Genomic DNA, 25,386 nt, shown 5'->3' with positions numbered 1-25,386 from the left:
GGACAACAAAATGAGAGCACTCAGACAAATCAATCACCCAACCTGTTTTTCTCTGGTTAAAGAAATTGCTATCTCAGAATGATTTCTTAGATGGTGCATCTGAGAAAGTCCTCACAGAAAGAGCACCGGGTATTTTTAGCCCCTCCCTGTTAAACATAAGGTTCGAGTAAGTGGAAGTTGGAAGTCAGAGCCATCAATCCACATCCAAGACCAATTAGTACTTTACAACATAATTCTTCCTAAATCGCCACTTGTTTGCCTTGTTTTCCATCTTGTTAATACAACTCATAAATCCATGCTTAAGTGTTTTTGATGTGTGGCTCGCCCTTGGCTCAGCTGCCTTCTCGTGATTCCCAAAGCTGACAAGAGCTCGGTCCCACCGGGGCGGAGAAGCAGGAGCTGGCTGCAATCACTGGCTGTGGGGGGAACGTTCACTCCCTTACTGCAGAGAAACGGGAAATGCCAGCAGCAATTAAAGGCAGAGTCGCTTTGGGTTGGTTTTGTGTGTGTTTGTTAGGGAACCCTAGCTACGGGCACGTGTGGAGCAGGGCCTGCGTGCAGGGCAGGCTCAGAGGAGGGGTCCGGGAGCCCCCCGAGCAGCCCCAGGAGGCAGGACGAGGGCTGGAGCCAGGACTGCTGCAAGCAGGGGCTGAGACAGAGCCTGGGACCTTCTGAGCCTTCTTTGTAGGGCTGGGTCCTGCGGGAAAAGAGACATGAGAGCAGACAACGACCCTGTCCTGAGCAAGGAGAGGAGCAGACACCTGCACCGCACCTTAGGCATCTTCACGGGGTTGAATTATCTGAACTCTAGCCGAGGCTATTTGCTGAATCCCAGTTAACTTCGTTCACTTATAAGACTCTACCAGAAAGGTTGTGCATTTTGTAATGATTGTTTCTAATGAATATGTGTCTAGCTATTAAAGAACCTTGTAAATTAATGTGCTCTGCTGTAGGTTTTAATTAAACAGCAAAAATATATACTTTTTTTTTTTTTTTAAAGAATGCAGGCTTTCTTGAAGGAGTGGATAGAAGAGAGAGCACGCTCTGGACTGCCTAAGGTATATTATTTTGTATAATTTGATTCAAAAGGTAAAATTTACTTTATGCATGCATGAGAAGTATTGTGCATTTTAAATATTTTCAAATGAAACTAAGAGCAGAGAACTCTTCCAAAATTTATTACATGGGAGATTGTTTTATTATCATGTCCTTGTCCTAAAAACATCCTAACCCCTCGTTGCAACCATCAGCATTTATACTGTTAGAAAAAACAGCACAAAGACAGGCTGGCCAGGCAGGGTGACACTAGAGCAAGGCTGTTAAAACAAGAACGAGCTGTGAAGTTCTCTCCTGTAGCGAAGAGCCCTCTGTGGAAGTACAGGCACGTGGATTTTTGTGACCACCGTTACCCACATTCCCTGTGTGGTGCTGCCAGAAGGAACAGACACCAAACACGAGGGCCAATCCATTTCACGAAGTGACTCACGAGCACTCACAGACTGCCTTCGGCCCTCAAGGGGTTGCAGCGTCGAACAGGATTCGGCCTCTTGTATCTTTCCTTCCCTGCCCCGCTGACCCCAACAGCAAATTCCCACCAGCTTCAAAAAGGAGAACTTGATCAGTGGCCAGTAAGTCACAATTATTGCAGCTTTTGTTTTTATGTCGTGTAAAGGCCTTTTTTTTTTTTTTTGATGGAAGACTGGTAACAAAGGAGCCTATTATATTGTGAAATACCAGTCTTAGGCGGGAATTAAATGAGTAACAACATCACAAGCCCAGTTTTAACAGTCAAAACAAGAAGTAAGCAAATCATATAAATGTCACGATCAACCCTCGTATTTCTAGCCCATGCTTTGCAGAGCACGATAAATACCATTTAACTTCTCTCCAAATCCTCAAGCAAACAAAAACATCCAAGCATGGTGTCATTTATTCATGTTGGCCAAGAAAGAAAGTTTGCCAATACAGTCGAAAGAGCAGCTCAAAGCAAGCGATAAAAAGCAAAATTCACAGCCATGGATGGCCGCAGCCATATCCAGCTTGAATATGCTTTTTTAAAACTCCATAGAAGTGAGGGGTTAATTTTATAAGCATGGAAATTTTATTTATTTATTAATTTTATAACCCAGGAAAACATGCAATTAAAAATACAGTGTAACACGGGCACGTTCCAGTTCAGCTGTTATAACAACAGCCAACAAAGACAAGGTCTGGGTTTCAGACCTCCTCTGCCAGGACGGCTGCAACCAAGATTCTGTGATTTCATTGAAATTCTTCATCTTAATAATGGACAACAATGCTGTAAACATGTTTCATAGGAAGAAGTCTTTCCTATATGCAAAGATTCTAAAGTGAGCTTGTAAGTGAGATTGTATAATGCGCAATTATGTACAATTATGTTAATTAAACATAAATTACTACAATAAACAAAGCCGTAGCTTTAGTCTCACTGGAAAAATAATCCTCCTCCTATCATCTAAGGCTTTTTTTTTTTTTTTTAGGGATGGAGGATGGGGGGTATGTATTTATAAACCCCCATCTCCTGCCCAGCAATACCTGCTTCAGAGAGGGCCAAAAGGCCCCCAAGTGCTGCGGGCCAGCAGGAAGCCGTCTGCACACGCAGACAAGGACTGAGCACCCTCACGGGAGAGGAAACAGGGAGCAATCAAACAGTCCATTACAACGAGCCAGCAGAAAGAAGCAGCATCCAGAATATTTGTTAAAATCTCAAACTAGCGTACAGGAAACGTTAATTCCAGAATAGAAAGTAAAGTACCTCCAGCCAAAGTCCTACCTATAGGGAATAAACTGCTGTAACCAGTTTGTGAATGTAAATCCCCAAAAGGGAGGCATAGCTAAAATAAACCTCAACGTTAAAAAAAAAAAAAAAGAAAAAGAAAAAAAAAAAAGAGAGAGAGAGAGAGAGAGAAATACAGGACCAGGCCACAGGAGAAAATGTTTCTCTATGAGTGTCCAGCTGATTTTAAAATTCAATCAAAACTCAGCAGTCAATGCTCCCCTCCATATTTTATCAAGAGACACTTCCCTGTGCAGCCCTCCAGTACGTACTGGTCATGTATTTGCAGAGGCCACTTAAACAAATCAATTAGTCATTAGTACCTGGTGTGCATCCAGCTTAATGAAATAGTCTTTTCATCCATTATCATAGCTCAGACACAATCCCCGCAGAGTAAATGATGCAGTACCTTAAAAGTCACACTGTGTTAACAATTAAGATCAGAGTTACAGAGATCATTTTAGAGCTTTATATAATTTTCAGTTTAACAGTAACAGCCTCTGCTCAGCTTCCTAGGCCAAGTTTGTTTGGTTAATGTCGGGGTATTGATGAGCTTAGATTTATTTTATGACTGTTTAAATTTTTAGAAAGTTATCCAAGGTTATAACCAGTTAGGAAAGTGACAAGCTGAGAGGACTGAATTGACTGTAAAACCAGTTCAAGGCTCAAGCATATTTGTTTTTTTCTCCCCAGCTAAACAAGTTGACAGGAAACGGCTCTGTCTGAGCAGCTACAAAAACAAGGGTGGGAGGAGTAGGAAAAATAAGTCACATCCTATATTATCATAGTACTGCCAGATCCAAAATTAGATGGAATAAAGGAGTTCAGGAACCAAGTCTCCCATTCAAAAATCTAGAGCCTGAAGTCACTCTATAAGCAGACTACGAGTTGGGTGAGGCAGCACAGAGTAGCAATCCCAAATTATTTGTTCTGCGAAACAGGGCAATGATTTTGAATCATCTAACTGATTCAAAGTTCAAGCATACTCACCCCTCTTCCAAAGCTTAGATGCTCAAATCAAAGCAAAGAAAATATCAGAATTTAGAACCCAGACGCTACAGCCACCTTCTCCTGATGGCGGGTGCTTTCACAGCCTGGATTAAACCAACTGAGCAGGCTTCATTTTCACAAGCAGCGGTGGGATCGAGATCACCTACTCGGTATTGCCACCAACTGAGCTACAGGAGTAGTAGGAAGGAAATGTGGGAAGGGAAGAGAGCTTTGATGCCCTCCTAATGATCAGGAGACCAGGTACCAAAACGTCTGCGGGTAGCTATGAGACACATCCTATGCATCTCCAGAAAGGATGTGAAGATGTGGGAGAACACCTGGCAAGGCAGTCCCCGGGGATCACAGTGCCTGAGAACCCGCTCCAAGACCCCATTTCACCCAATAAGAAACATCATCACCAGTACAAGAGGCATTTGAAGAGCTCATTAACCTCCCCACCGTGGCCATGTCTGACAGCTGCAGTACCGTTAAGAGAGCACTGGAGATGTTGTTTCTCTCATCTTTCCTCTTACACAGGAGTCTTCTGTCAGCTCTTGAAATATAATAAAGACAAAGACTTAAACACCAGGTCTGTTTACTCAGTTTTATTAGACAAAACAAAAAGAAAAGTAAGATGTGTCTTAATACTTCATCTCGAGAACCTGGCGATCACAGAAAAATAAGAATAGTGTTTACAAAAGTTACAAAAGCTGCACTGCATTCTGAGTTACAGGAAATGTGATTAACTGACAAGGAAGCTTTATAAAAATGCAATAACATTTTCAGCTGCTTATGAAATAATGATCTTTCCATGTATAAGCGTTCACAAAATCAGCACAGTATTGTAATTAAGGCACTTTGGATACATAACATTCACTTCCACGTACGAAAACAATTTCAGAGAAACCACAGGAAATTGCTACTGGTAGATAGTGACGGCATGCCCAGTACTGGCCATCAGAGCACCAGGTTTGTGTGAATGAGTGAAGCTAGCATTGAGATTTTTTTTTACCCTGACAATTAAACATTGAAAACTCGTTCAAGGAAATTTACTTCTAAGGAGTTCAAGGAAGAATTCCACGGTTTAAACATTGTTAAAATTAATTTTAAACGTTAAACAATTTAAAACAGAAGTCCATGATGAAATCTGCATGAAGTTCACATTAAGTATTAGTGCACGTAGCTGCATCAAAAGAGAAGCGTTCGCTTTCTTCATTCAATATCTACCTGCCATTTCATGAGGTACCCACCAACCACAGTAATATCCAAAGTAAATACAGTACAACAGCATAATTCGTCAAAGAAGCAACCCCTCCTTAACCATGTACTACTATTTCTAGTCCTCCCTTTCACTTCAGATTGTCACATGCTCGCTGCCTGTATCTGCCACACACACACACACACCCCATTTGCCAACAGATTCTACAGTAACTGTTCTCTAATTTAAAGAAAAATTAATGTCAGCTGGCTTTTACTCCACTGTCTCAAAAGCAAAATTTCAGTGGTAACTGAATAGTTCTGTAGACTTCTACCACAGCCGTCGGTCCATAAATTCTGAGGAGTGAAAATACTCAAGAACCTGCTGCAAGCCCAGGTATTTTAACAGGAGTTAAATGGAACGATTCGCAATGACTTCAGGTTTGTGTAGAATCAGGCACTTCGTTTGTGTATTACTGTTGGTTTCACTTCACCCACTTGAATGAAAAATGCCATGATTTAGGAGAAAAAAGCGACTTCTTCAAAAATTAAAGTAGGACCTCTATGTAGAAACTGTGCTTGCTCTCAACAACTCAGCTCATGACTAAAACAGTTTCCCCAATAGTACTTTACAAATCAGTAGGACACAGCAGATTTCACTTGAAGTGAGGAAGAAGCAACTGGCAGACAACTTGTTTACACCCAGCATCTTTACAGGCATGTTCCTGCTTCATCTGTGAGGAAGCATTAACTTTCAGAAAAAAAACTTGTCCTCTACTGTTAACTCTTCTTTTACTGGAATGACAGCTTAAGGCACACTTCAGAATAAACTAGAGCTACTCGGCATTCCTCAGCACTGAAGCGTTCGCCTTATACACACCTGAAGTTTGCATTTAAAGCATGTAATTAACAGCTTTCTATCTAATCAAATACAAGAATTATTTACCTTCCTGAAACACAACACTCCACATTCCTGTTGGGAGTGCTACTACGTTACTTGGTCCCCAGAATGACTTTTATACCGTGGTTTTTGTTTCTTTCCTAGGGCCCTGAGAGTGAACAAAAGACCAAGTATCAGAGTGCTCACGTAACATTCATTAATGGGTTAAGCTTTGCTCTGTGCAGCAATCCACAGGACTCCATTTTGCAGTACACCAGTAATGAGGGAGTTTGGAGAGCATCATAAGTAGTTCCATACAATTTAGTAGGCAGAAACCATTGCATCAGTGAAGCTGCCACATCTCGTAGAGTCGATTCTGTTACCTCTTTGCACAAGGTCCCTTACAGTTAATGCTGGGTGACAGCAGTCAGCTGTGAGCTAACATGAATTATAAAATACTCACTTGCAATCTGCTAATCTAAAGAACTCAACAGTAAAACATACCCCACGTGGGAATTCAGTTTCTCACTTCACAGAACAGGAATCTCCTTATGTCCATTTTCCTACGGAATAATAAACTAACGTGTCTACGTGTCTCTTCTTTTATCCCTTTGTAGACTACTGAAAAGTCTTCTAGACTTAGGGTTGTATCGGAATGCATTTGTGTAAAGTTACACGCTTCCAGAATTCAAAGGATTCAGCAAGACAAAATAGTAACAATCTCACTTATAAATGTAAACTTTATGTGAATGTTTAGTAAGATAATGCCATCAGAAAAATATAGTTTTAATATAATGATCTTCTCTTACAGACAAGAAAAGTAGTTTAAGTACGTTTTAAAAGCAATGAGAACTGAGGAGATAAGTCCTACCCAGCAGAACACTCACTTCTTTGCGATTTAAGCATTTTACACATAGGAATAGAGTTGTATGCTGTGTTGTGATTGTAAGTGTCCTGAGAGTAGTTTCTTCCTCCGTGAACCTTCGAGAGAAGTAATGTCAGCTCTGAGCATTAAAATACGTTAGATTATTCCCAAAATACATCTACAGTCATTAAGTTGAAGAGGGACAAATCAAGAGTGTCTTTAGGGGGGGGAAAAAAGTAGTTTATAAATGAACACCATAAATGGAAGGGAGGATTTTTAACCATTTTTTTTCTTTCTTTTTTTTCGTTAGGCAATAAAAGAGTTCGCATAACTTATGTTTGTTATTTTTTTGTTATGAGGAAAACCAACTAGAATAACAATTACTCAAATGGAAAGCAAGTACTCATTTATCCATAATCAAAGTAGAAAGGCAATCAAGTTGAACAACAGTAAGTAGGATAATCTTTCTATTGACCTATTTTGATTACAGGTTAAAAAAAACAAAACACAGACATGCTGACCAACATCTCATACAATGATACTACTCTGATTAGAGCAGAAATTAATGCATATATACTGAAAAAATGAGTAAAACAGTTTTGCAAACTTCTTTGCGGACAAATTTGGAAGGGTGATCCCAACTTTTACTGAACACGTTAAGAGAGCTGTCACAAAGGCCCTTCCCCCTCGGCTGACATTTTAAAAAGCATGTTATGATCTGATAATGGAAAACTACATTACATGCATATGCACACACGTACGCCTCGGCGTGCACACACACATATGCTGCAATACAGACACAGATACACACACAGAGGCTACACGCGGTGATGTACGCTGCAAAACGTTACCAGCGTCAGGGTGAGGTCCTACCACTGCTCCCAGCTAAAGTCATCTCCTCTACCAAACACAAGAAAAAAGCCTAAGATAGTAAGGAAAATGACTGCATTGCCAGCCAGCACCAGGCCACAGGCTCCCCATTTGATCTGAAATGCAAGGAAATGAAACAATCAAAGCAGTTCTCGTAAGACACGTACAGGGCAGTTAATTACAAGCATTAGATAAACTAAATGAAATACTACAGAAAGGTGCTAAAAGCATGAAGAGAAAAAACAAACTATAAATACTTCAATTTATACTACTAATTACTTAATTAGCAACTACTCATTATTAACACAAGACTTCAACAGACAGACTAATGGTGCTATATTCTAGACCAAAATCATTACCTTGCCATACAAGTCACTAAAACATACCTAAGTCACAGGAAAACCCAGTTAGATTAGCGTTCTCTTTTAAATACTACATATGAAAATAAAAGATAGGCTTTCAAATAGATGCCAGGAACAAGCACAGAAAACAGCACAGGGTCTTAAAGGTAAACAGCTTTCTGTAACTATCTGCCCAGCTAAGTTTACTCTAATAAACGACATTTACTCTTAAAAGATACAACTATGAATTAGAGTTCCCCCTCGTGGTCACTTCTGGTTCTGCCTATTGTCAGGTCCACAACTGAACAAAAACGGAGCGTTGGGAAATTATGCGTTAAAAATAAATTAAAGCTAAGCAGACAAAGCTTTAGGCAAAACTGAAAGACCAAAGGGGAAAAAAAAAACCACACACACAAACACAAGAATCTCATTAGGCAGTTTGGGAGACAGGACAAAAGAGTTCTTGGCCTTGGAAATAAGTGTGACAAAAATCTCACCACTGAAGAGCAGTTCATAAAGCAAAGAAAAGTTAACAGAATTTCCTCAGACTTTGAGAGGACAAAGCATGAGCTTGAGAAATGCTCTGAAAACCAGGAGGGCAGTTCTGGCAGTCTGGCCTGTTATCTTTTAACTGATAATGTGCTCCAGTCACCAAGTTTTCAGCATCCTAGATGGACAAAGCAGACATTCTCAGATAAAAATAAGAAAGGTGGTGTAAGAAGCACTGGAAAAGCTGATGACAGAGAAAGGCATGAGATGAAGGAGTAGGCAATATCTTGTAGTGGACCACAGCAAAGCTAGAAGAAAACATCTAAAAACTTTTTAGTCATGTAAGTCATTTGTTCAGGTCACAAAGCTGCACAGGCACAGACACGAGTTTCAGCAATGATAGTTTTCATCAAAATCTAGAAACATCACAATCAAGAAATTATTGAAAGGATTTACCAACAAAAGTGGCTCACCTGGCTTAGAAAGAAACAAGGGCACACTTAAAGGTTATACTCAATAGCTGGTTTCTTACAAGATAACTAGCGGAACTCACCGCTTCGACCCGTGCCAGGATTATGGGAAACCCAAAGGCGGAGACCACAATTCCAGTGGTGAAGAAATACGCCAGCTCCCTGCAGGCACTGCTGGCTGCGTCGCTGTCGTCACTCACTCTTTTTGCGATGAAGTGGGGAATGGGGCAGATGAAGTAAAATATTAAGACAAACATAGGCCAGTACACGCTGGGGAGGAGGGAAAAAAAAAGATACGTTGTCAGTTTAGACGCGTGCTTTAACGGGAAGTACGTTCTGTTTAGAAGAAAAGTGATTGCAGAGGCTGCTGCCCTACTTTGTGGTTGGAAAACTGGGTTTAAAAAACAGTGATTTAAGCAAAAGCTTTTGCCAGAAGGGCCCCCCCCACACACCGCCTGCCCTGCCTGGCAGGATCAGTGCTCCCATGGCCTCACACAGGGCAGGGGCCTCCCTGGCACGCCCTAAAATTCGCTTATTTATGTTTGCATCACCTCGCTGACTCAACTCGCGCCACCACCTCACGGAAACCGCAGTCCCAGAGGAGACGCAGGACGGGACGCAGAAGGACGGGAAGCAGCGGAAGCTTTCCCAAATCTGAGGGATTTCAGCCCAAAACCAAGCCAGCCGCGAAGGCACGCCCTGCGACACGCGCCCCCTGAGCGCTCCCACTGGCTACACCTGGGCTGTGAGAAGCCCAGAGGGGGGTGTTTAAATAATAATAATAATAATAATAATAATAACAATAAGGCGGCGTGAGGGAAGGAGGAGCGGCTCACCCGTAGTACTCCAGGGCGCAGCCCAGCATGAGGAAGGTCAGCCCGATGGCTCCGCTGAACGACAGCCCCACGAGAGCTGCAAGGGCACAAGGCGGCGGTTGGTTACCGTTGGTGACCGTTGGTTACCGTTGGTGACCGGGAGCGGGGCCGCGCCGCTCCCTCAGAGGTGGGGGGGAGGGTGGGGGGGGGGGGCGGGGGGGGGGGCCGGTACCTTTGATGCCCGCCATGTTCCCGGCCGGCGCCCAGCTCCGCGGCCCCGCTGAGGTGGCGCCCGCCGCTTCCGCCTGCCGGCACTCCGCCCCGCCCGTCCCCAGCACGTCAGCCGCCGCCTTAAAGGGCCGGCGGCGGCTCGGAGCAGATCCCCGCGCTACGCCGGCCCGGCTCGGGAAAGGGGCTGCGGGCCCTTTAAGGGGCGGGAGGCGGGAAGGGGCGGGCCGCGAGCTGCCCGTCGCCATGGCAACGGGGCGGTGCTGCGCCAGCTCCTGTCAGGCGCTGAGGCGGCTGAGGGGACGCGGGCGTGTGTGTGAGGTGCCCAGGCACCGCTCAAGTACACAAGCACAGCTTCACACAGCCCCCTCCAAAACCTGTTTTCTTGCCCCAAACAGCCCAGCTACCTGCTCGTCTCCTTGTGCCTCCCCCAGCAGCACCCACCCGTGACAGGAGGCCCCAGCTCACCCCCAGTTCCACCACGACGGGCACGTCGCTTTTACGGCAGGCTTCTTCAAGCACTAAGGGTTTTGGCACCTCATCATACAAAGGTGAAACTTTGGCACAAAAGCCACCTTTTTGAAGTAACAATTTTTGCAAAGCCCTTACAACCCGCCTCCCAAGAGAGATTTTCTTTAGATAGCCCCCATCTTGGGCTATGACCTCTCCTCACTCCACGTTTGGTCTGATACAGACAAGTTATTTCCAAAAAAAAAATAAAACCCAGGAAATTTAATACAAATTTACATCTTGGTACAGCTACTGCTACCGTAAACAGATTTGGGACCTACAATATATACAGATTTTTTGCTTATCCAGCACTTACAGAGAAGGTACCCTGAACTGTGTTGAAAGCAAGAAGGCAGAATTCCCGCCCCCCCAAGCACAAAACATACCAGAATGCTAATTTGAGCTTTTAATGTATATACAAATGTTTTAGACCAGTCACAATTTCATTGAGTATATACTGTATTTACAAAAATTACAATAATTTAGTCAAACAGTAAACCTGAACATTGATAACCTCTGTCACTACCAGATATGACAAGAATTTTTTTTTAGTTAATTATCTTGATATACATACGTCCTAATACTTTCATGCATCCATAAAAACATTAGGGATGAAGTAATCAAAGTTTAAGTGGGGTAAGGTTTCTTTTGGTAGATAAAGTTTAATGATGGATTTGGATTTTGTGAACATGAGTATCCAGAGTTGTTTGCCATGACAAACTTGATACAAAGCTAATGTAGTTTTCATTATTAAAAAAAGTACATTATAGTAATGAGATCCTTTTTATTATATAGGCATAGGTCACAATATCTACAAATGTGAATGAGAAACAAACCAACAAATCACAGGAACATAATTCACATTCCAGATATCTCTTTAAATAAGACAAGCACATACTGGATCAAAACATTAATAAATAACATCCAGTTTGTTACTATTATCTTAAGGTCCTTTATATAAAAGGAGACCTATGTGTTGGTTTCACATTTTCAATTAATGGTAGTAAATAATGGACCGATACAACAAAAGGATGACTTCTATACAGAAAGCAATGTACTTTGACACACTGTCTTTGCAGTAAAAGTTTTGCCACTTGAAAATTTAAGTGCAACAACAAGTGGATTGTCTTTAAAAACTACCAGCTTTAAAGACTCACATCAGATGGCAACCTGTTCCTCAAGCAGTAAATACAAATGATTTCCTGCCTATCTTCTCAATATACCTGCCTTCTCAAAGCTCAAATACAGATACGATTTGTTGGTAAATGAACTGCTAGCTTTAGTGATTCTATAAAAGGATAAAGTCAGATTTGGGGTGAGGAGCATAATTTCGTTTTTAACTAGGAAAGATGCTTCAGCAAAGATATTTCATTGTGATATTATTGCTTTGGTCCAAAACAAACTTCTAAGATAATCAATTTGCATTGTATTTACCTCAAAAATCAGACCTGGCCCACAGATGTCTACATGACAGCTTGTACACCATGGTCTGAAAGTGAAATTGCAATGGGTTGCATTCTGTCAAGAGCCTTTGCCACATGTTCTGGAGCTGATAAAGGCATAGAGGTGATGCAAGTGGGCTGGAAAAAGTCTTCTGAATGCTCAGGAGGGGAAGTGTTACCTATAGTCTATGAAGTTTCTAAAACTTTTCAGCAGAGTTTTAGCTTGTTGATATTTATTTTGTTTGATGCTTTCAACCTACTGATGAGAACTTCATGGGAAGTACAGTGCTCATTCTTCCCTTTTTACAACTGTGTAACCACCCTTCCTCCCAGCTCATTATTCCCCCAGAACTGCTGTTTAACAAGCCAACAAGGTGCAGTTTAACATCAATTACTTGTTCTTTGCTTTAAAGACACTTGCTCCATGATGCTGAGGAATTTGTTCCATACATTTCACTGCTGGACTGTGAGGTGAAGTACAGTATTAATGCGTAAAGCAGCAGTAAGCTGCCACACTGATCAACCCAGGCTTCGGCTTTGTCTCTACTCAGACATACTATACTACATGAGCAATTAAGCAGCAAATGGTGACTGTTAGAAATGTGCCTAAATTGAGCACTTAAATTTGATAAAGGTTGATCCAAACCTAGGAAGAAAGTACATCAAAGTCTGGGCTTCACCACCAGTTATAGAACTCAAGCGAAGTGTTGCCGTATCACATTTTGCACACACAAAAAAAGTACGAAATTCACCAGATACACTGTGTCAGAGACAGAACAATTCCACCTTTTCCCAGGATGTGTTCTCTCTCACCCCACTAGAATCCAAAGGGGAAAAAAAAACGTTACAAGTAACTGTAGCCCCTTGGCTCCCATATGGCAAGCCAGGTGGCTAGAGTTCCTTTGAGCTCAGGATTCTTGAAACAAGTATAAGGAAACCTTTCTCTTGTTCTTCATGATAAGTATTAGGCTCTTAGTTTTCTGAAACTTCTGAATTTCCAGCCAGAGTTTGGTTGATCTGTGACATTTGTGACAAGAGACTATACAAGCACTAGCACAGGTCTGTAGTGGAGACTGAGAAATAATCTAATACAAGGGTTTTTGTCCCTGGTTTTCAAATTCTGACCAGGCGTCATTTAGCTCCATAAATATCATCTTTGCATATTGTTCATATGGCTGCCCGGTGGCCTAGAACAAAAACAGAAACAGAGATATCACATTTACCAAGTGAAACTACCAGAAGCAGACCTCTGTGCAGTTAGATTCTCAAGCAGCTATCGTTCACTTTCCATAAATTGTTTTCATTTTTTTCTTTGACAAGAAAAAACTACAGTTGAGGGCTGCTTACCTTGTTTATAGCTCAGAAGTTTCTTAGCTCTTCAGCTCTTTTGCTCCTCAGAGCTGATAGCCCCCCAGATGTGATAGAGTAAAGCAATGCAGTCCCAAGAGGGGTAAAAAACTTTAAGCTTTGCAAGAGGCACTTTACCTGCACTGAAGGGGGAGAGCTACCACTTGACACAGTTCCTTGATAAAAGCAGTATCCCTGCAATCCTCTCCGCAGCCTGCATCTTCTCAAGCCTTGACACCCACTGCACTGAAAACCTCACAGCCTCCATTTCCTTCAAGTTGGAAGCCTCATCACCAGACGGTTTCCTAGATTGTGTCACCGCATGCAGGCTGCTAAGTGTAAGCAGCAAGACCAGAAGCCACAAGTCTGATAATCAGAACCTGATTCTTCCGTTTTAGAAGTTCAACTGTAGGACCCACCCCTGCCTTTCATACGCCTTCATCACAGCCCCATCTCCTCTAGCAGGCACAATATTCTGGACCGTCATTCACCAGAAACGCAGCTTAGAGTCAAAGTGAGGGTGAGAATCTCTTGCTCAGAGTGGCTTGTACCAAGCACAGACCTGGGACCGGACGCAGTTGCAGTTCTCACCTTTAAATCTTGAAAAAATCTTGAACTAGAATGTTTCCACAAACTTGTTTGTACCAATTAATTATTCAACCACATTTAACACTTCATAATTAACCTTATTTTTTTGAGGACAGTGACAACTTCTGATCAGTGTGAACTAGGAAAATCTTACCTTGTCGGGATGAACGACAAGCACTGCCCGCCGGTAGACCTTCTTCACTTGCTCTGGCGTTACAAGATCTGCCATACTCACAGGCTTCCACTTGGTTTCCCCTGCCCACAAGACAGTGTGCATTGTGGACAGCAGCGCTCGTATATTTCTCTCCTTCCCTTCAATCCATTCCAGGACCTGAAGAGAAGAACATGACTCTCAACTTATGCCTTACGTTAGATATTCCAGTAGGAAAAGGTTTCTACATTTGAAAAGCAATGACTCCAAGGAGCATCTCGTATTTCTTCCTAAGCTTTGAAAGCCTTTGGGAGATATTTGTTGAAGATATCCATCAATCTCTTCTTTAATTTTTATATCACCACTTGAAAGCTAAGACACAACCAGAGCAACACCCCTGCCAAAATTACTGAGTTGGTCCACTGCTAAGAACACTTCTGAACAATCATTAGATGGAATAGTCAAAAGTAAATAAAATGTCTAACTGTGTGGCTCTTCGGCAAGCTTAACTGCATACTTAAAAATAAGCTTGACTGGAACTCTGCTGTGGATACACATCTTTAGAAGACTTCACTCTAGACATGCACAAAAGACTCATGCTGAAAACTGGCTTCATTGCAAATCCTTTCAAACTCTAAGTCAGAAGCCTCAAATTCTCTCCATGTGCCTTTTTTTTTTTTTTAATCTGCAATCCAGCAGTCAAATAGAGCACTTCCCTAGATGATGTAGTCCCCCTTAGTGGTTGCCATTTTAGCCCACAGTCACAGAAAGGGAGGAGGACAGGGATGCAAACACGAAAACCAAAGTGTAAATAGATTCTGAGGCTTAAGAAGTGATTCCATGAATCAAAATGCATCAGAGCAAAGTGAATGGTATTGGGAATGGAGAATCATGCTTCAGTAATTCTGCGGTTTGCTGAGGGGAAAATGTTGCAGACGTTAAGTGGTACCACACGAATAGCTGAAGTTGTACAGCTCATGAATTGAGAGAAGTGTGCCCAGCTGATGGCCTGACTGCTGTCCAGCTCAGTTACAAGTGGCTGATGGTAGCGTCCAGCATGGTTGCTGGCACACACTTTCCAAATGTTAAAGACTTTCCAAAAGGTTAAAGAAAAAATAATAATAACCACTCATTCTGTTTTTCTGGTTTTTAGAAGTTTTCTTCTTTCACTCTCAGTTCTGTATCTTTCTGTAATTATAATTTGTGGCTTTATATTCCCAATGCAGAGTGGGGCAGAATTAATTTCCTTCCCTTCATAATAGACCTGTAGTTTGGCAATTTATTCTGGAGAAACGTGAGAATATCAAAGTAGACAAGATTAATGAGACCGAGGTTTAGTTCAATCAGCTGTACCTGCTAATCAGAGCTGGAGTAATGTGGAAGACCAGCAGCCATGAACTGAGCAAGCCACTGTTGTTTGCCACAGTCTCGTTTAGGACAGAAATGCATCCTTGGAGTTTTAATTGCATTCCAAGGGATATTCACCTCTCCAGGAAAGGTGTGAAAATGTATTATATGAACAAACAGCAGGAAGCTCTCACTTTCTGCCCCAAGGCAGTCTCATTATGAGGCAAGGTCCCTCATTTGGCCAAAAGCTGGGTTTGGCAGAAGAACAGGCAGAGACGTTAGCTTCTTACAAATAAGCCAGATGAAAGAGCAGCGATTTCAGAACAGAGGGTGTTATTTTTAGAAAAACTCACTCCTTTCTCTACGTGGTCTCTCTCATTCTGATGAGAAAGTGGAGATTCTTTAAGATATTCTCCAATACCTGCAGTATCTGACTGTTTTCTGATCACATTGCTGTCTGGGATGCAAATGGGGAGCACAACAGTACCAAGTTTAGACACCTATCTTATGGAAAACAAGGATGAGAGATACCATGTGTGCTCGCCATCCAGCAATGCCGTGGAGAATGCGCACTAGACTAAGTGCTAAAACAGGAGCACAGCTTCTGGCACTAGATGATCTTTCCATTTGTTCCGCTGCCCCTCACATGCAGTAAGGCCAGTGACGGACTGCCCCCCTCTACCTTTCAGGAGCGGTGTTTAAGCAGCCTCCAGCATGATGAGAGTGAAAGACAGATTGAATCGCTAAGAGCATAAACAAGAACATTGCTTACTTTTAGTTTTTCAGGGTCCATTTCCTTAGCCATTTCTTCCTTTCTCATCTCAGCTATTGTTTTGGGCCCCTTCTTGTCCTTGTGAGCATTAAAACCTTGACCAGATAATAGATCTTCGAAATCTGCAGACACTTTTGGTTTTGAATCTTGAAAAGCAAGTTGTTCTCACAATACAGGTTTATTTAACACAGCTTTTCCACCCAAGCCACCCCCCACACACTTATCACTATACCAGTCTCACAGTGCTGATGAATATACGTAGGTTCTCACAAAAGAGGTACAAGCTAATGCTATTTTAGAATTATCATCATTGCCCATTTTAATCCAGGATTTTCTAAGTATTAGCATGCTTTAGAGTCTAGGACAGGACAACTAGTGTTGAACTTCATATATCAAACGATCAGCGTGACTTGCTTGCCAGACTCTAGCCTGTTTTGGTGTCTGAGCATTAAAGCGGTATTGCAAAGAGCCAACCTTTTGGACACTGAACTCTGAAATGCTTACCAGCATTAGCTGGTCCTTTTCCACGTTCGCTTTGTGCTCCCGGCATTGCAGAGAAACTCACGTTGTAATTGGGCTTGTTCTGGGGAGAGGCATGAGGCATGCTTGGCTGGGCTTTGGGCTGTGCCTGCTGCCAGCCGTAGCCAGCTCCTTGCTGCCAACTGCTGCCGCCCATGGGCTGGGGAGAGGGCTTCTGCGGCGAGGTGGGGAATCCTCCGCCCATGCCTGTTGGCGTGGTTGGTTTACTGGCAAACGAAGGCCCACCTGCACAGTAAGGGGAAAAGGAGTGAGGGCGTGCATTAGAAAACAGGGCAATGACTCACTTTCCGAAAAGGGAACCTAAACAAAATCCCCCAGGCAGCTAGCTTCCACTTTCAGCTCTGCCACAAACGTACTTTCGCAACATCATGCAAAGCCCTGCAACTTTCCTGCCACTGCTCTGCAAACTGCTTAAAAGACAGCACCCGCCTTTGGAGCTCGCAGTGAAATCAGAGCAGCAGCTTGCTGGGGAAAAGCAGGGACAGGGACACGCAGCTAGCTGGGAACCACAGCTGCTGTGTTATAGTGGCACCATCAAGTTGACACGTTGAAATAGTATCTCCTTATGCCGTGCTGCTGTGGTATTATCCCACAGAGGTGTGTGTTTCAGCACTTTGCTACTTTAGGGGATAGTTCTCTGATTTAGTTTGTGCTGGGTGATATTTAGTGTTGACGTTTTATTATTTGAAACTAATCTCCACGCTTAACTTCGAGCTCTGGAACATGCCATGGAAAGTGGGTCAAGTGCTTTTGACTTAGTTATGAACAACAAAAATGCGGTTAAATATCCTGTGCAAGCCAAGTCATTTGTTTTTGAACTCCATAGCTTCGCTACAGAATACATGTTTTAAAAGCACCTCAACCGCTCCGACATGAGTCTTGGCATTCTTTTTATTTTGCTCCTGCAGAGCAGCTAGTGATCCAGCAGAGGGAACTGGGAAACCTAATTCCAGAACCATGCTGGTACTGACGCAAAGGAGAAAACAAACATCAGATAAAACCACAATGGCTTGCAAAGAGCTGAGGGCAGTGACAAAGGGAAGAAAAATCTATTTACCAGAGTCAGAGAGACTGGCATGCTGGGTTTTAAGGAAAACTTAAATCATTCGTCAAAATTGACTTTTTAAACGTTGGGGCTGAGGGTTTGCTGATAGTTTTGTGAAATAAAACAAGGAGAAAATGCTTGTCTAAGAGTCAAGTAAACAGTCCTTTGTGGCCAGGTGCAAATGAAAATGGATTTGGACTCCACCTTCCGATAGTACTGTAAATTGGAGGCAGATTAGTGAGGTACCACAGGTTTCCTCAGAAAAGGAGGAAAGTGAGTCAAGGCTAGAAGGACAAAATATTTCCTCAAGGACCCCAGTAGCTTTGAAGAGCCAGCATCTGTTCCCAGGCACTGCTCCAGGGTCTGCAGCAACAGTTCTGCAGTTGGAGTTAAACTCATCAGTATCAAGAGTTTCTGTCTAAGGATGCTGCTGAGACTGACGCTTCGCTTTGCAAACGGTGTAGCCTACAAGGTCCCAACAGGTTGTTAGCACCTTTTTTTTTTTTTTTTTTTTGATGGAACATCAGTAAAAGCACAGGTTTGCTAAAAACTTACAGGGAGTTAGGCAGGAGGGAATGCCTGAAAGTAGCACTGGCATGCAGCTAGGCTGAAAAAACCCGGAGTTCTTTGTCACATATCAGGTTGTTCATTTTATTTCTCTAAAACAGAGGAAGCTGGTAACGTTTTTTGTAAGGGATGCAAACCTGCTAAACTTGCTCCAAGAGTCCCCAGGTCAGCAAATGGATCCAGTGTTTGGGGTTTAGGCTGATGAGTAGGAGTGCTATGGAGGGATCCTGTAGGACTGGTGGCAGCTGACCTGCTTCCCACACCTAGGCCACCTTAAAGAAAGGAAGGGGGGAAAAAAAAAAAACACCTCAGTTTTTATCCTTATTTTAGCTGAGTGCAGCTCTTAACCAGTGCTCAGTCACATAATGTTACAAGACTGCTGTTAAAATTAAGTATATTGTTGTCAGGTTCCTAAGCACTCTCAATTCAGCGTTGGCCCAGACTACTTGCACTCCCACTCACAATTAGGCTCAGCAACAAGAACGTTCCCTAGACTGTCTGCAGTGACAGAGTAATTATGATAAATGGATATATTTTAAGAACTAAAAGCCTTCAGGAAGCAAGTTTTGGTAGGACACACATACTCTCCCAGGAGTAAAAAGAATCATGCTATTATTTAGCAGCATCCAAAGAACGCACAGCACTTCCCAGGTCCTTCTCTTGACTCCACATCTTAACAAAACACAACTGCATGCACCCTCACCTAGCACCTGTCCCACCTCAGGCCCGGTCTTCTGAGGAAGGAAAGACAGATTTTTGAAGTTTAGCAATCTCTAGCCGCATCCTCACATGGATGACTGGGAGACCAGGACAATAGGGGCAGTGTACCTGCTGCAGTTCAGACAAAACTAAAATCCTGATCGAAGCTTTGCTGTATTAATGTGCTAAGCAGCAGAAAGTGAAGACTCATTGTCTGCAGTCACTGGTAGCATCTTCCACCTGCCTCTCCTCTCTCAGGGTTCACTAAGGGTTTCTTAGGTGTCCTTAGGTTTTTACGATACATACCTGGCTTGCTGGGCCAGTCCCAACCACCTGAAACATCTGGTTGTATGGAAACCGTTGGTGTGCTAGAAGCTAAGCAGAATGACTATGTATAAATATCTCAAAGCAATACAGCAAAAACAGCATAGGAAGAGTAGGGAGCAAGAAGCAAGAGAGACAGTACAGGGCTGTGTCCATTTACCATTTGCTAATTGGAGTGAACTTCTGCCCCACAAAGGACACTACATATTTCATAGGTATATGAACATAGACGTACAGTCTTAATTTCATGGCAACTTTGGCCAGCGGCTTTGTATGTAGGTTTATATAACCTTATCACCAGAATAACATAGGTTTTTGCCTTTCTGAATACAACACAACCCAAGCAAATATTCTATATGCAAAGGGCAAGGATGGAGAACACGAATACAGCAGAACAGCACCCACACGGATGGAAGCCATAAAGAAAGCAGTCTTTTCTTTAACCCTTTATCAAAGTCTGTCCATCTATACAGTTCACCCTGCCAGCTTTTCATTATACATAGACACTAGCGTTGTAATCTAATACCTCATCGTGCTGGGATACCATTTAAATTCCTTTCATTAGTGCAGCCAGCTCCAAGTGTGACCCGAATGTCTTATTCACAGAGTTAATATCCAGTACCCAAATTTGGCAAAGCAAGGATGTAAGCAGTGCCAGCAACACATTAGTTCCCCCTTTTGTCATTCTGACTTTCCAGGGAGGCTTTCTTACCCAAGGGACATGTGTTAGATGGTCAGACACAAACAAATTAGTATCTGAATGTGTTTCAGTCAGAGAAGGTTACAACATTAAGTTTTGGCATGGGGGGAGAAACAGACAGCTAAGGGACATTATTTCAAATGAAGAAAGAGATGAAAAGAGCCCAAAGGAAAAATAATATTCTCTTCAAACTAGAATTTAGAGAGTCAAATTTAACTGGGAATTTGGCCAGGATTAGTATCAGATCTAAAGAAAGCAGGTACCTTTAACTAAAGTCACCAAAGGACATGTGTTTGCTCTAGCAGGCTTAATATGCCATGCTCTGTTTAGTTCAATTAATGGCAGTTTGTTCAAACAAGACTTCATAACCACAGGAATATGCAGGCAGACATTCTTCATGGTCTCTTTTCTCATGTATACAAATAGCTTATTAATTAAGTATAAGACTTGAACAAAACAAGTCTCATCCTACCACACTTCAAATATGAATATGCTTTAAGTCTAGAGACAAAAGGCCCTTCCCTGTGTAGTGGGGTTTGTGTGGTTTACAGTCATTTCATGGTAAGCATTGGTTTGTACTTAATGGCTCCATCACAATTTAAAAGCAGCATTTCATGTTTACTTAAATACACCAGAAGATCCTCAATTTCCTACCCATGTGAAAGGGATCGCTGTGCACAGTTGGTGAAGGACTTCTCGTTGCCTGAAGGAAAGGATCACCAGGGACATTTGCTGAACCAAGAAAGGAACCCAGGAGGTCTGGACCAGCTTGCTTAGGGCTACTTCCAAATGGATCAAAGGCAGTTGCTGTAAAACAAATTTGAGAAAACAAAATCACTAACCATGTACAATGACTGCTGCACGGCCAACCTCTGGAAGGTGCCACTGACGTCAGCTACAGCATCGCTCACGCCAGTGCCTCCTTAACAAAATAAAAAAAAATACTGTTTCTGTACAAGAAAGTTGGCAGGCATTGCAAATACTTTAAGTTACTAGTTGCTGAGAAAAAGCAAAGTAAGCCTACTGTGCTCTGTGAATTATGCACGTGTTGACAATGTGTCAGCTCTCAAGCCGTAACATAAGGGATTAGGCAAACCAAACCCAGGGAGGCTGTGCCGTTAAGTACGGTGCAGAGACCTGCTGTCGGAGCAGGCCAGTTGCTCTCGTTTTGTCTTTGGCAAAACCGACCACCTATTCCAGAGACCCTCAGTGAATCTGAGCAACTTGGACTGGACTCTTTACCCTATTCAGTTACACGTGGTTTTCACTTACCCTCCTCCGCTCACTTAACCCTCCAAAAGATCCCTCTTCCTAGTATCTATTCAACCATTCCCTCCACCAGTCTGATTTCAATCTTTGGAACAACAAAGATAAAAAAATAATTTAAAAAATATTCTCATATTGCCTATCTTGTCTGCAGAATGACCAGAACCAGCAGAATTGTGTAGCCACATTTCATAGTCCAAGACAAGCCCATCGCTCCAGACCCACTAAAGTTAAAAAAAAAATAAAAAAATAAATCCAAAGCACTGCAGGTCTAACCAAAACCCAAGAGACCGGCGATCTGCTTTGTGTTCATGGCTGTGACAATGCACTGACTCCTGTCTCAGAGTAGAGGAGCTGGGAGGCCTCTTGGGATCCCTCCTGGCTCTTAGTTTCACGAAATGAGTGTACCCAAGGAGGAACGAACAGCCTGGAGCAGATCACCCAGGTGGCATTCTCAAGCACGTGCCCCATGTCACACGCAAGGCACAGCCAGCATTACCTTCTCCTGCCCTTGGGGACGGGGATGGAGACGCCGAAGCTGCAGAACGCCGAGGAGTTGACTGCACCGATCCAGGTCCCCCCACGTGAAAGACCTCCTCAGCAGCGGGCTGTCCACTTTGACTCTGGGAACCTGAGCCGCCAACCCCAAACAAATCATTCAGCAAGTCTGAGTTAGAGGGGGCAGCGGCGGGCTGCGAGGGAAAACTCTTGCTCATGGGGCTACCGTCCAGCCCCAGCAAGTCAACGTCTTCAGGCGGGGGTGGTGCCGGAGGCTCTTGCTGCTTTTTGCTGTGTTTTGGTGTCCCGTGAGGTTTGTCACCACTGGCATTACTGTGCTGACTGGAAAGGGACAAGAGTTCGTCATCTGACTGTTCGCTTTCCTCATGCACCAACGCTGCTCGATCCTCTGAGGTGGGGTGAGAGCTACTTTTGTCAGATTTCTGATCTAAATGACGATTAAAAATAAAATTAGGTAGCTGTTAGTTTTTTCATCACAAAGCTCCCATAAAAATCAGCTTACACGTAGAACAAAAAGCTCCTGAGAATGAAACCTAACAAAACGCTGCCATGGTAAAGATTAAATTAAAGTATTTGCTGGCCTGCATTGTAAGCAGTCAGTGTTATTGATCAGGAAACACAGAGGGAGGTTAATTGGCTCTCCTGAAGTCTGAAGAGCAGGCACAGAGGAGAACTGAGCAAGTTTCTGGGTCAGGACCAAGCATCCATGGTGATCTCCAGCCATGCCTCACAAACCAGGCAAAACAAGGCTCATTAAAAAGGAGCAGTGACATAAACCACCTTCCTAGCTTTGTCTCCTAGGCCAGGTTCCTACCGAACATATCCCTGGGGCCACAGGAGGAACGCTGCGCTTGGCACCGCCGTGAGGGTTTTGAGGCATTCAGCGCTATTGAATGGCCTCTCTGACAGGCACCCTCTCAGTGCTGCGTTCTCATAGCACCTCATATATTAAGTACGACATTAGCAAAAAGCAGCTGAATTTTGTTTTAGCATCAAGGATGCCTAGGGCAAAGGTTTACGTTAGAACTATGTCAATAGCCTGTCACACACAGCACGAGCAGACGATGTTTGAAGGGGACATTGTAGGAAATTAATTTCCACTCAATTGCAACATACGGGTGTGACCAGCAATACACTGATCTAATGTGAAAGGCATGTTACAGTCAGATCCTTCAGCCTCCCTCTGTGCTTCAGGGAGGGGGGAAAAAAAGTTGTTTATATCATTCTAAGCAGATTTTACTTTAAAGACTAAGTCTGCATACCTTGCCAGCTGAGAGATGAGAAGAATGCACTCTGTCCAACGTTTCTGATGTTGTCTGGGGGTGAATCTGTAGGACCTTTACCTGTAGCACAGAACACCAACATAAAGAAATAAAAATTAAAATACATCAAAACAAATTTCAGCATCTAGGTAAGCATGTAAATCAAGCTGAGTAAACCTGTGCAGCTCTTACCTGCCAAAGCAAGAGTGTCCTGATGCTCCTGATGAGAGGAGAAAAGAATGGTTGGATTGATGTCTTTTGTTGTGAAGTTCTCCCAAGGAGGAGTTAATTCTGTTTGTCTATCAGTAGATTGTATTTCTATCTCCAGTATGACATGAAAGAGCTGGGGATATTTGTCTGGAGAGTCACAGGCATCCAGTTCAGGTCTAAATGGGGACAAGAACTGGTCAATTAAAAAGAAAAAGATGTTTCTGCAAATCTATATAGTCTTTCAATAGATGCACACAGACAAACTTTCATGTTTCAGCTGTGAACATTCTCCTTCAGCCTTCATAAGGCTTTTATGCTTCAGGTTTGACTAATGCTCAGCTTAAAATACTCACTTGGTGAATTTTAATGTGGTTGTTCCCAGCGCTATGAATCCAGTGTGAAATTGAATTTGGAATATTTGTGTGTTGGTCATCTGGAAAACAGAGCACCAGACTGAACAAGAGCTTAAACTGATGAAATTAAAATATTTGTTCCCTGCACATACAGACTCTTAAGTCTACCTTACTACCTGTTACTACATGGACTAATTATAACTGCTACAAAAGCTAACTCATTCTGCTTGTTTTACAGAAAGCAGAGCTTTCTCTTCTCAAACCCCAATATTTCCACCGGCCTCAAATTTTGCTGCTGCCTGCAGACAGTGGAGCGCCTTCACAGCATTCAGGACTAGGTCTTCATTTCTTGGATCTACTTGACATTTTAGCACTTAAATGAAGCTGATATATTTCCATTAAACACATTGGAGAAACAGGTTTGTACCCCAGGAACATACAAGACCATTTCACTTGCAGTAGCAGCTTCAGTAAAGCGTCCTCTATACCGCAACCAGCACCAGTAATGAATTAAGAAGAGAAACATTCATGAGTCACTCTGCAACTTGAATATTAAGGTTTCAAACATATCTTCAGGAAAATTATTAAGATCTCAGATTAAAGTATCAGTGGATACAGTGACCACTGGAGAACACAGCCACCACACCCAGCTGGTAGCTGCAGGCTGAAGCTGTTCTGCCTGATCTGCCTGCAGGGAGCAAATGAGGTGGTACTCCAAGCAGGTGGGAAAACATTTGTTTACCCCCACTTCCCCCCATCACTTTTCACGCTTTAAGTCACAACAATTCAAATTATTTCACTGATTAAACCAATTAACCCTCATTGCTACACAGGTTAATGGAGCGAGTTGTCCATCACAACCACCGATTCGGTTTTCGCAAACCCAAGAAAAGTTTGCTAGTCCGAACAGCCTGCATTTCCAAATTCCTCTTCTGCAATTATAAGACTCAGAGAACAGCATTTTAAAGTCAATCTGAAATCCTAGAACTGCATAGGCCAACAAATATTTTCACTTTCAGCACTGCTGCTATGCTGTGGGTGAACTCACTCCCCTGTGGGTGAACTCGCGCCCCTCTATTCTCTCCCCCTAGTTTCCATTGCCTCTCATTTCTTTGATCTGCCAGCGTAGAGAGGTCTGTTGTCTATGGGGAGGGTGGCTGCCTGGCCAGCCTCTGGCTTATACAGTCTTTCCCATCCCCACGGCTGCCCAACCAGCACAAATTGCCTTTTTGCCCCTAATGATCAATAAGGTGAAGGCTGTTCTAGAACAAACAACACGGACACCATACAGGAGCGACAGCTCACTAAGCTATACCCATTTAAGCTGAGTAGTTAGAAGTTTTGGTGGTGTTTTGCCCTTAGCTGGTTACTGATAGAGCTGTTTCTGTCTTCTGCATCAGCTGGAAGGATCCTACACACCATCAGTACACGCTGACGCCATAAAGAGACCCCAGAGGCATCATGGACTTCTCCAAATGCTGTTCTTCATTTTCACTTGGAAACAATCAAATTTGTGTTTTCTGTCTATGCTCAGAAAACTTTCTACATCATGAGTGCCACACGCATTCTTAGGCCCCATCCTTAGCCCCCTCTTACTTAACTACTTTGCCTCTACCATGCAAGAGAAGTTAAACTCCTACTTTTGCTTGAAGGCGTCCCCCAATGGTTGACCTCATGTGGTAGACAGAAACAACAACATCTCCATGGACAGTGGCTCCCAGTGGAATTAGGACTTTCCCTTCTTGCACACGGTATTCTCTTTGAGGGGATGAGAAGGAAATCCACAGTTAAGCTCCCTTCCA

General features: G+C 43.0%; 2 protein-coding genes across 5 annotated transcripts in view; both read right to left on the bottom strand.

The window, feature by feature from the left end:
* Positions 1-4,377: 4,377 nt before the first annotated feature.
* Positions 4,378-10,114, bottom strand: LEPROT. The gene is made up of 4 exons (XM_040564990.1): positions 9,947-10,114; positions 9,736-9,811; positions 8,983-9,169; positions 4,378-7,715 (listed from the first exon to the last, which is right to left on the bottom strand). The coding sequence occupies exons 1-4, from the start codon at positions 9,960-9,962 to the stop codon at positions 7,599-7,601; spliced, it is 396 nt and encodes a 131-aa protein (XP_040420924.1). The 5' UTR covers positions 9,963-10,114; the 3' UTR covers positions 4,378-7,598.
* A 732-nt stretch (positions 10,115-10,846) lies between these two features.
* The window catches only part of DNAJC6 (DnaJ heat shock protein family (Hsp40) member C6), a 46,296-nt gene continuing 31,756 nt past the window's right edge, over positions 10,847-25,386 (bottom strand). For all 4 annotated transcript variants that reach the window (XM_040565421.1, XM_040565418.1, XM_040565422.1 and 1 more), the window contains exons 8-19: positions 25,225-25,342; positions 23,585-23,664; positions 23,214-23,407; positions 23,022-23,102; positions 21,740-22,186; positions 20,629-20,781; positions 19,257-19,325; positions 18,389-18,523; positions 16,604-16,864; positions 16,100-16,245; positions 13,984-14,160; positions 10,847-13,081 (exon numbers count right to left, since the gene is read on the bottom strand). In XM_040565421.1, the coding sequence (XP_040421355.1) occupies positions 12,980-13,081; positions 13,984-14,160; positions 16,100-16,245; positions 16,604-16,864; positions 18,389-18,523; positions 19,257-19,325; positions 20,629-20,781; positions 21,740-22,186; positions 23,022-23,102; positions 23,214-23,407; positions 23,585-23,664; positions 25,225-25,342 (1,963 nt within the window). In that variant the 3' untranslated portion in view covers positions 10,847-12,979. The remainder of the gene's footprint in view (positions 13,082-13,983; positions 14,161-16,099; positions 16,246-16,603; positions 16,865-18,388; positions 18,524-19,256; positions 19,326-20,628; positions 20,782-21,739; positions 22,187-23,021; positions 23,103-23,213; positions 23,408-23,584; positions 23,665-25,224; positions 25,343-25,386) is intronic.

Source organism: Cygnus olor, chromosome 8, assembly GCF_009769625.2.
Source record: "Cygnus olor isolate bCygOlo1 chromosome 8, bCygOlo1.pri.v2, whole genome shotgun sequence".
Taxonomy (NCBI): domain Eukaryota; kingdom Metazoa; phylum Chordata; class Aves; order Anseriformes; family Anatidae; genus Cygnus; species Cygnus olor.
Note: the sequence above shows the minus strand (reverse complement) of the source record. Positions and strands in the feature narration are given on the sequence as shown.

Coding starts and splice junctions, on each gene's coding strand:
- LEPROT (XM_040564990.1), bottom strand. Junction 9,170..9,735: donor TGCGCCCTGGAGTACTACGG/GTGAGCCGCTCC, acceptor CCTCCTCCCCAG/CGTGTACTGGCCTATGTTTG. Junction 7,716..8,982: donor TCCTGGCACGGGTCGAAGCG/GTGAGTTCCGCT, acceptor CTTGCATTTCAG/ATCAAATGGGGAGCCTGTGG.